The following is an 11,354-nucleotide window of genomic DNA, read 5'->3' on the forward strand; positions in this document are numbered from 1 at the left end:
CCAAAAAAAAAAAAAAAAAAAAGGATAGTCTCATGTCTTGACCAGGAAGTATCAAAAAAACAAAGCAACTCTACTGCAACCCCTTTACCTCTCTACCTACCCACTGGATCTCCCTCTTTCCCTTCTTAGTCAAGCTTCTCAAAGATGCCTCCAGAAGTTTCCAGTCCCTTGCCAGTGACTCTCCTGCCCACAACCAACTGCTTTCAGTGCCTCCCACTGTGGCAGAGTCGCCCCCATATCGCCAAGACCAAGGGTCACCTTTAGTCTTTCTATTTCTTTGATCCCTTTTCAAGATAATATTTGAAGCTATAAACAAAAGTTCCATCATTTGGGGGAAATACAAAGAATAGTAATGACAGTACTTGATCAGGATAACTAATAGCATTTTCAGGTATAAAACCCTACCTTTTTTCCTATACATTTTTATAACACTGATAACTACAGTGTGTGAAAGTGTATAGTGATGTTTTTACTAAAAAATATACTAACACCTTGTCTATATGTACTGGTGGGACCTTGCTTGTGTCATAAATGTCTTGTATCGTTAAATATAGTTCATTAAATATTTATTATATGATGGTTCCATGTGCCTTATAATTATTTAAATTTCTTATAGGACATCTAAGTATGTGCTTCTTTTTCACTATTGTAAGCACATTTAAAAGGGTTAAATATGCATTAAAAATCATGGTTTTACTTTTTTAAAAAATTCCTAGAATTTCAATCACTCAGTCAGATGGCATTTGTATAGCATCAAGACTTTTCATATATTTTGCCAAATTTTTATTTTTATTGTTTCTTTGACTTTGAGGAGTTTACTTCCAATTCACTTACTAAACCTTCAAACTTTAAGAAATCTTTCTTGTTTTCTGGTTATTCATTTTAATTGGACTCTGCCTGCTTAATGGATGTAGTATCTTATCCAGCTGAAGATATAATGGTTTATTGCAAAATGTATTTGGCTCCCTGAATTGAGCCTGTTTCTCATTGTATGCATTCTACCCTCCTCCCTCTCCCTCCCTCCCTCCCTCCCTCTTTCTCTCTCTCTCCCTATCCCTATCTCCAAATATTTGGTGAACCTTGCCTGTCTCTTCAAATTGAAGAGTGAGGCACTAAAAAGCCAAGTCAATGGAGGGCTTCTCTGTGAATAGTTAGGTGGCCACGGTCCTTCCTACAGAGGAAACCCAATCTCAGTATCTGCAAGTCTCTTTCCCAGGACAGCTTTGTTTTTCCCAAAGAGTCCTTCAGGTTCCTGCCCTGGAGAGTGAGAGGCCAGGAGGAAAGGCTGCAGGTGTGTGTCTCTATGGAGCAGAGTTGGACAGGGTCTTCCCTGTTCTGTGAGCAAACTTTCCCACATTCCATCACCACCCTCCACTCCATCTTCCTCTATCTGTAGCATCCCCAGGTAGACTCTGGTTCTGTTTCTCTGGTGCCTGTAGTAGGGAGAATGTTCATTGGTTGGCTGCCCAGGCTGAGGGGGAACTGGAGATCTCAGTTAGTTTTCCATCAGGTGCCAAAATACCCATAATAATCCACTTACAAAGAGGAAAAAATTATTTTGGCTTGTGATTCTAGAGGTTTCAGCCCAGGGCTGCTTGGCCCAGTTGCTTTTAGGCCAGTGGGGAACCAATATATTGCAGCAGAAGCATGTGGTGGTGGAGCTGCTCGCCTCATGGTGGCCAGAAAACAAAGAGAACTCACTTTTGTAACAAAGCCCCTACCACATAAACCCATTAAGCTGTGAATCCACAAATGGATCAATGCATTCCTGACATCGGAGCCCTGATGATCCAATCACCTCCCAAAGGCTCCACCTCCAGCATGACTACCTTGGGGACAAAGCCTTCAACACATGAGCTTCTGGAGTACATTTAAGAGCTAAATCATAATGAAATGTAACTGCTCATCACACCAACTTTCAACCCATTCCCCCTTTGTCCGACTTCTTCTCATCCCCAACATCTGTGGAACCCAGTGCTTCCAGCTTATAAACTTTATTCCCAGGACTTTCATCCTTATGTTTGACCTTCCTCTTCTATGATTAGTTATTCACTGCCATTTTCTACGCTTTTTTTTTAACCACAATATTGTACCAGAAACCCAGGAGCACCCCAGCCTCCCTTCCTCATTTCCCCCTGTCCTATTGGTTTTCACTCTCAAACACTTCCCAAATCTCTTTTTCTTCACTGTCCTCCTGCTTATGGACCAGCTAGGTTGACCAACTGCTATTGTTTGAGACTGAAGAAACTTGAGATTTTCAGTGTTAAAGACCGGTAAGTCTCAGGCAAATAAGGACAAGCTGATACCTTAGATCTAGATCTTAATCCATCCCCTTCTGCTGGACAAACACTGTAGTCTGTAAGATGGTCTCCCTGACACAATCTGATGCTCCTTAAGACCACTTTTTCTACATGTGTGCCCAGGTGATCTTTCTAAAATGGAACTCTGACATATTGCTCCAAATCTCAAAGCTTTCTGTCATTCTCCATTATCCAAGGGCAGAAAAACTCTTCAGAATTACATAGCTTGGCTCTTCCTCTCTGTCTGTAACTTCAGCCACTCCCTGAAGGCTCTTTCTTACCACTGAGTTTGGCAGTGTTCTGGAATTTACACATCTATACCTTTGCTCATTCTGTTTGCTTGCTGTGAGGTCCTTTTTCTCCCTTCCTCTTTCCAACTATTCCTTTTTTTGTAATTCCTACCAATCCTGCAGGAAGAAACTCAGGTGTTGTATTGGTTTTCTCATCGTTGAGACAGACTAGCCAACATCCACACCTTACAGGAGAGGTTACAGTTCATGATTTCCTGGCTCCAAGGCTGAGCTAGCACAGCAGAAGGGTGTGGTGGTACAAATCTGCTTAGTTCATGGCAGCCAGGAAGTAGAGCAGGGAAGAATGCCAGAGAGGAAGAAGCCAGGGTCCAAAGTCCTCAAGGCCATGCTTTCTCGATCCAGCCAAACGTACCTAGAAGTGTGTTCCATCAATACTGAGGTAGATCCAAAGACGATCACACTAAAATGCCACCCTCATCACTGTATGTGTCATAGCCTGAAAGGCCTTTTCTGATGCTCTTTCCCTTCCCTCCACACTCTCTCCCCTCTCCCACTTCCTGGTGAGCTGTGTGGTTCACCTCTGCGCTCCCCTAAAATCATGAGAGACATGCACGGAAGTTTCTGCAATCCTATAAACTGAATGGTAGCTCCTTAGGCCTGGGGCCCTTGATCTCAGTCCTCCAGTTCCCTGTAGCACTTGGCGTGTCTAACTCACAGCAGGGCTTACTGGAAGTTAGCAAATCACCAAGTCCTTCTCCTCCCTCTGAGATAGCCTATCCACCATAGGAGCACTGCGATTGGCTTTTATCCACCTTCCCATAGACCAGCATGGTATTCAAGCTTTAAACCACAAGGTGGGCCCATTTATCCTTATGTCATATTTCCTCTTTGAAGTCAGTTCCTTACACTGGTGTCTGTTTTTAATGACCTCTTTAAACAACCTGGTCAGGGGCTTTTTGAACGTATATACTTATCACACCAGGGACTTCCCTTTGTCCCTGCACGGATTTGCTAGGGTAAAAAAATCCAGTAGCTGTGCCTTCCTCTTGGAACCTAGCAGGTCCATGGTGACGTTCTCTCCAGATGGATCAGAGAATAAACACCATGCAGCTAGGGTAAGTTCGTGGTGAGCTGAGAAGAGGTGTTTCCAACTTGGAGAACACCTTGTTAAGGGCATTGTGTGGCCTGGTGAGTGTAGGGCTCAGCAAAGATAAGAGTGGCTGGGTTGGAAGTTTGTACAACAATGGTAAATAAGGCAAGAGCAGAGGAATCGGGGCTCTAGGATGTGGAAGGCAGGAAGCTGCCAAGAGAAAACAGGAGGCAACTGGCAGCATTTGCCCATCCCCTGCATCTTGTGAAGAACCACACCTTTTGCAAATTTTTGCAGCTGGCCCTCTGTGCTGGCCTTCACAGTGGAGTTTATTGACTGTAGGTAAGACTTCTGCCAGTCGAAAGCCCAGGAGGTGGGGTGTGTCTAAGCCTGCAGACTATAGGGAGGAAAGAAAAAGCTGCAGACAGGTGGTAGGAGGCCCCAAGAGTGCAGCCGATTATCCAGAGAGCAGGGCCAGGTCCTGCCAGAGAGATCCCCAGCTGCCTGATGTAGGGGAAACAGCACAGAGTTGGGAGCCAGCAAACCAGGCCCCACACCTGCCACTGTGCAACCCTCCTGGCCTCAGTCTCCTTACCTGCAGGAACCCTGATTCCCTCACCAGGGGCAGTTAGGTGCCACAGACTGAATGCACCTGGCTTCCCTCATGGCTCAGCTCATCCAGGGCCATATATATCCCTTAGAGTCTTTCAACTTGTTTCTGGAAGGTTACCAATGCTATCCTGGTATGATGGTGGGTTTGGGGGAGTTTTTCCCTAGGTTCTTGAAATCCTGCACAATTAATTGTGCAGGACACACATTCAAAGTGAGCAATAAGAGTGAGATTTACTTATTCATTTCTTTATCATCTATCTATCTACCTATTTATTTATTTTGGTACCAGGAATCCATCTCAGAACCTTCCACTTGCGAGGCAGGTGGCAGTATGACTGAGCTAAATCCTCGGTCCAAGAGTGATATTTATGAAAATCCAAAAAAGCAAAAGAACATTCCTCAGGGTAGGAGTGGGACCTGAAAGGTCCTGGGTCTCTGGAGGTCCTATGATTATGGAAGGATCTAAGCCAGATATGTACAGGAATCATGGCCCAATGGGGTACCTGCCTCAGCCCACCCATCAAGAGGAGGTTTCTGATCATACAGGTTTTCAGAGGAAGTGAGGAAGTGTCATGGTGTTCAAAGCCAGGGTCCTTTACTTTTGGAGAGTAGGATGACCTTTACCTGTTAGTTTCCTGGTGTTTTGGCATAATTGCCCTTGCTCTGTCTGGGTTCTCAATCCTTTGACCCATTGCTTTCTGTTGTTTACTTGTCCTCGATCGTCCTCCTGCCTCCTAGTATTGACAATCATCTGTCAAGCTGTCCACTTAGGGCCCTCTAGGGTCCACTGTCTGCCCTCTGCCCACATCTGCCTCTGTTGATAAGAGCTCCCAGGAACCACAGCTGTTGCCCACCACTTCTGATACACAGCCAGAGGTGCTCCAACTCTTTGCCACCCTTGCCCTGGGTCCCCCTGCCTTCTGGCGAATTTGATACATCTTTGTGTTTTACTCACAATCCACCTGTAGATTGACACATGTCCTGTGATGGAGAGGGTTAGCCTAGGTGACAAACCAAAGACAGAAGAATCCACAGTGGCAACTGAGGCACTATTTATGCTTGGCCTCTTCTGGGAAATTACAATTAAAAGCAACAACCAACCAACATTAATACATCTCTTAGCCCTTTAAATATACTATCTCATTTCATCTTCAAAGCAGTCCTACAAGGTAGTTGTTACTATTACTACTTTTTTTTTTTCTAAATAGCACAAAAAGAGTAAGAAATATGTTCCAAAACACATAGCTAGGATTAAAACCTGGGCAGTCTGGCTCAGAGACTCCTTTTGATCCTTCTCTGGGACATTCTTGCACACTGCTCACAGGCTTCTCCATACCCTACTTCACTCCCACAAGAATCCAACTGAAAGTCCAGACATGCTTGACACCTTCTTCCACCACCAGTTGAGGTTGCTGCTGTTATCTGATGATGAAACAATGGATTGACTCAGTGTTTCTCAGACCAGCCTGCCGTCAACTCGAGGCTAAACTGGAATGTCTAATTTTATGTGTGATTCTTATAAGCAACCAAGGTTGAGAACACTTGAAACAAACTTGAAAGCCTCCAGAGTTTTGTGGCCATGAATTTCCCAAAGCTACTGCCTGCGTGTGGAGTAAGTCAGAGATACAGAAAGGTCCTTTGTAAGCCCTGCATAATACGTACAATGCCCCAGTCCTGTACCCCATGGGACAGGCCTCTCCAAAACAGCCCCTTCTGACTGAGGTTAGAAGGATGCCTATGGGCTGCTTTCCTCTAGCATGGCCTGAGGTTTGGGTTTTTGGCTACTTTCTATGCCCTGTATGCCCCAGCTACATAATTTTAAATGTAACTGAATGCTCAGAACTGGGGTCAGGACTTATAAACCCCCTGAAATATCCCCAAGTCCCACACATAGAAACATGCCTGTCATATAGGAGATGCTCGGGAAATATATGTTGAATAAATCAACATGCAAACCCAGACATCTGGTATGCAGTAGCATAGCATTTTAGTCTGTGTTTAAATCTCAGAACAACAGGTTGGGGGAAAGCACTGTAGAAATAACGTGAGATCTAAGGACATCCAGGAGGCAGTTGATGCAGTGTGGTCACTGTCCAGAATCACTTACAGGAAGAAAGACAGGGACCCTGTGGGCTGGGTGAAAGAGTCAGAGGTGCAGGATGGATGCAGAATCTTCTAGGATAGAAGACCATGCTGTCAAAGCCATCTGCTAAACAAAGGTGACACATATTCATTTTCTCTCTTTCTCTCCCTCTCTCTCTCTTCTTCTCTCTCTTCCCCCCCCTCTCTCCCTCTCTCTCTCTCCCTCCCTCCCTCTTCTTCCCTTCCTTTCTGTCATAGACAGTGACACATACCTTCCGGACCTCCAGTATCCAGATCCAGAGCCAAGAGCAGAAGCTGCTGATGCTACTGTTGGACAAAGACAATCGGCGCACTTTCAGAGATGTGGTCAGGTAAACTGAGCAGGCCACCACTAGTGCTCCAAGCCCCAATGAGGCAGATACAAGCCGAAGCCAGCCCTCCTGTCTGCTAGCCCAGGGTACTTTGTCAGAGGCTGAGCCTGTAGCTAGGTGTCCCTGGTGGACATGGACTCAGGCCACTGCCTTATCACTTGAATTCAGTTAGAAGAGGCAAATGAACGGCTGACACTACTGATAGTAAATGAATGACCACACTGCTGTCAACTCGAGGCTACTTAAACTGTAAAGACTGATATTAAATGTTCCCAAGATTCCTAGAGACACGTGCAGCTTGAAGCCCTCCTGATCCCACCCTCATTGCTGGCACTGGCCTGTCCCACAAAGGATATCCCTGGGGCATCTGTGCCTGAGCAGTTGATGTGATTCTTTCAGGTTTCCCGTGTGTGTGTGTGGGAGGGTGGTGGTAAAAGGCAAACACAGACACAGAAAACTCCATATAGACATCTCACCCCCTGCCCACATAGACAGGTTCATGAGGTTCTTTCTCCTCCTGACTCATCATCTTCTTTCTGCATGCCCCTCTCCTATATACCCTACAGTAATGTCCTGGGCAGATCTGATCCTTGAGGTGGGTCCCCTGAGCTTGTCTCTTCCCACCCCAGATTCGAAGTGGGTCCCTGCCCAGAGCCGTGTTCCAGAACCCAGAAGTCCAAGACATCATGGCTCAGTTCGCACGGACAGAAGGAAATGAACACAACCCAAGGCACATCCAAACCCCTTCTCATGCCCATCAACACATTCTCTGGCATCATCCAGTGAGTCTGCCTGGGTAGCAGAAGATCTGGGTCCAAGAGCAGAGGGCCCAACAGGAAGGAACTACTATCCCACTGAACCCCTGGGACTCACACTCAAAGCCAGAAGAAGCCCAGCTCCACTGGGCAGCTCTGGATTTGAATAGGAGCCAGTGAATGCCTGGGAGCCCAGGGAACCTGGCTGTGCAGCTATGTGAGGGAGAAGGATCTAACCAAGGCCAGAGGATCACTCAGGCAAAGCAGTGACTGCATGACAGCAGGCACACAGCCCAGCTCCTTCCATGAATGCCCACTCCTTCATTCACCTTAACCCCCTCTTCTACTGTCTTGGTCTACTCAAACTCCCCACCCAGCCCTAAAACCAAGGGCAGAGCTGCTGTGCAGCCAGAGCCCTGTGGATGAGGGGAAAGTCAGAAGTACATAAGGACCGTTGCACCTGCTCCCTCCCACCCCAAGCCAGGGACTCTCCCAGGGAAGAAGAGAATGTCAGATTCAATAAATTCACACTAATGTGTTTCCATTCTCATCGATCACTGGATAACATTTATATTTTAATAGAAAACAGGGAGTAGATCTTAATATAACCCAGTATGATTATGTGAAGTATTAACTGCTATGTTGTCTGTCTTCCTCTCCACATTCACCTTAACTCAAGGATTCTCCTGACCAGCACTGTCCCCCAGTAGGTGGTAATGCAGGGTAGTTTCAAGGAGCCAAAAATTAAAGGCAGCAAAATCTTTAGCATCTGAACTGAAGAACTTGTATCCAGGTATAAAATAGGAGAGATTGATAACCCAACTCCACGTTGAGTCCACCTCTAGGACTAGGTGTGGGGTGGAGAAAGAACACAAACACTCAGATTAAAGCCTATTCCTGACCCTGACACCCTGACAGAGTCCCCTGGGGAGTTGGCTGTGGGGGCAGAGGTGGAAGAATTCCTTTGAAGTTTGGGGAACTGACAGTAAAGAGGTAGGCACTTCACTTTTGGCCTCACTGCCCAAGGAGTAGGGCAAGTCTCATACTGTTGTTTTGTCTTTTGTACCAGTGACCAAACTCTAGACCTTGCACTTTCGAGGCAGGTGGCAGCACCACTGAACTAAATCCCTGGCCCCAAGTCTCATATTCTTTTTTTTGTTTTTGCAATTATTTCCATACTTCTTTTCTCCTTTTTTATTGAGTTTATTGGTACATTTTAAGTACACAGTACAGTTACATTCATCATTGGGATCTTGTACCTTTACATGACAGCTCTTGGTTCACATTTTTCCCCTTGTCCCCACCCTCCCTTCACCACCTCCACCCTCCCCTATTTACAAAGACTTTGTTTCCATTTTTTCCTTTTCTCATATTTTTTTCTTGCTCCTTATTTCCTTTCCCCTACCCTTCCCACTTCCCTATACCTTTAGCCCTTTTCTTCCTATTTCACATTATCAGTTACACAGTTTGGATCTTATTTACACTTTCAGTTTTTCTTATTTACACTTTCATTTTTTCACACCAGAGAAACCATTCGGTATTTACACACGTGTGACTTCTTTATTTCACTGAAGAGTATGACCTCAATATACATCCATTTTCCTATGAATGACTCTAGTTTCTCTTTTTTTTTTTTTTTTTTTTTTTTTTTTGTACTGGGGAATGAACTCCGGTCCTTGCGCTTGCAAGGCAGGCCACCGAACCACTGAGCTAAATCCCCGGCCCTTAGTTTCTCATTCTTTATGGCTGAGTAGTACTCCATTTTATAGAAAAACCACATTTTCTTTATCCAGCCTCCAACTGATGGGCAAATGGGCTGTTTCCAAGTTTTAGCTATTACAAACTGTGCCGCTATAAACATGGGTGCACATATATCACTGTGGCATGGTTCTTTTAATTCTTTTGCAAAGTTACCCAGCAGAGGGATAGCTGAGTCAAATCGAACCTCTAATCCTAGATCTTGCAAGTCTCATATTCTTAATGCCATGGAGAAGAGTATAAGAAGCACTGCCCAGGGCACTTGGATAGCTGGACCCAAGGGTAGCCCAAGAAAGTTAAGCAGCAAAGGTTTATTGAGATCGCTAGAAGGAGGCAAGCCCAAGCAATCTCAGATGCCAAAGGGTGCAGCAGTGTGGAACATGGCCTCTGCAGTCCACAGGTGGACCTGATAACTAACAGCATGGGAAAGTGCCTGCCTCCTGGTACAGGTGAGCCCAGGGCAAGTTAAGAGCAAGGTGTGGATGGATGTCATATCCTCCACTGAAGCTTCCTGATGCAGGACCTGGGGAGGAGAGCAACTAGAGACAGGCCTCATTGTGACTGAGGTGTGTTGAAACTTGAAAGGACTATAGTACACACAGGATCACTGTATTTGTGTGAATTTACCTGGAAGTGGCCAGCTTTTATTTCTTCTACATTGGGGTGATATAAATTGATTCATATCAATTTGAGCATTCATAACCATTAAGTTTTAAAGTAAATATTTGCAGCTTGTTAGCTTTTAAGGTTAGGTGAGGGCTTTGGGGCTCCACACTACCTCTCTACCAGCTTAAATGAAAGCAAGTCTTAGACTAAACTCCAGTATACATGCAGATAGGTGTTGGCCAGCTGCCCCTCTTCACCCCATCTGAACTGGGTGCTCTGAGAAAATCTTGCATGAATTTACTTAATCAGTGCCTGGACTCTGGACTATGTTGGAGCAAAGCCTAAAAGTCCAAAGTGTTTTGACAGCTGTAATCTGTAGATTCTTTTTTAAAAATTCTTATTTTATGAAAAATAAAATAAAATTTCATAACAAAATATAAGTGAATAACAAGTCAATATATTGTGTATCATTATCTTCCAAGTAGTTACTCAGAGTACTCTTATATTCTATTTAAGTGAGAGAGAAAATGCCTCTGAAAAAATTTGTACCTACTCCACATGACTTGGATATCACTAATTTCACCAGTGAAAACCATTATATTAATTAAGGAAGCCAACTTCTGTTGTTGAAGTGCCTCTAAAGTGTCTTTTTTTTTTTTTTAAACGGGGTCTTCCTATTAGCCCAGGCTGGCCTTGAACTCTTGATCCACCTGCCTCAGTCTCCAAGTAATGGGATTACAGACGTAGGCCATTATGCTGGGCTCTAGCTAAGCACTCACACAAACAGGGCAATTTAACATCCCATAAGTGTAGCCTAGAACTACCCAGTAGGTACACGCTGTCCCGTGGCTGTGTGGTGCTGCTGGGACTGGATCTGACTGCCCTCAGCTGTCAGTCCTCTTTAGGGATTGTCCTGACGGCAGAAAATTGTGTCACCCAAGGTCATATCTCTTCGTTGGAGATTTTGCATGCTGTGAAGCAATTCTAGGTCCTAGGAACTAAAATACTTGCCTTCCCGGTGCTTTCTGATGGAAAAGCAATAAACAAGGTAAATACAAGAAATATAAACCGTAGTGCGTTCAATAATGAAGTACTATGAAAAAGAAAATAATGAAGTACTATGGAGAAATTGTTGGGAAGGGGAGGGTGCGTCTTGGGGATGGGATTGGTAGTTTCTCTTAGAGTGGACAGGGATAATCTCTATGGGGTGGTCATTGATCAGGGCATTGGAGTTGAGACCTGAAGAAGGTGAGGGATGGTGCCTCATGAGTATCTTTCATTCCATTTTGCTCCCTCAACCCTAACCCTGACCCTGACGTTTTTACTTGCCTGAGTTCAAGGATCACAGTTCAGGGATTTAGCCGGGATTTCTGAGCGACGCGGGGCAGCCGGGGTGGGGCGGAGCCTGAGGTCTGGCTCCTAGCGCTTCCTGCGGACGGAGGGCGCACCCCTCGTGCACCTGCGCATATCCAGGCAGGTGGGCAGCGGAGGCCTCAGGACGTGGCAGGTGTGGCCGCAGGTGTGCGGGT

At 45.3% G+C, this 11,354-nt stretch overlaps 1 protein-coding gene across 1 annotated transcript in view; it reads left to right on the top strand.

The window, feature by feature from the left end:
* Pik3r6 (phosphoinositide-3-kinase regulatory subunit 6) overlaps positions 1–8,565 on the top strand; it is a 51,937-nt gene extending 43,372 nt beyond the window's left edge. Inside the window, exons 20-21 of the mRNA XM_010614967.2 lie at positions 6,594–6,706; positions 7,336–8,565. Of these exons, the coding sequence (XP_010613269.1) occupies positions 6,594–6,706; positions 7,336–7,492 (270 nt within the window). The 3' untranslated portion in view covers positions 7,493–8,565. The remainder of the gene's footprint in view (positions 1–6,593; positions 6,707–7,335) is intronic.
* Positions 8,566–11,354: the final 2,789 nt, after the last annotated feature.

The sequence above is a fragment of the Fukomys damarensis genome, unplaced genomic scaffold (assembly GCF_012274545.1).
Source record: "Fukomys damarensis isolate Sample0158 unplaced genomic scaffold, DMR_v1.0_HiC HiC_scaffold_13, whole genome shotgun sequence".
NCBI lineage: Eukaryota > Metazoa > Chordata > Mammalia > Rodentia > Bathyergidae > Fukomys > Fukomys damarensis.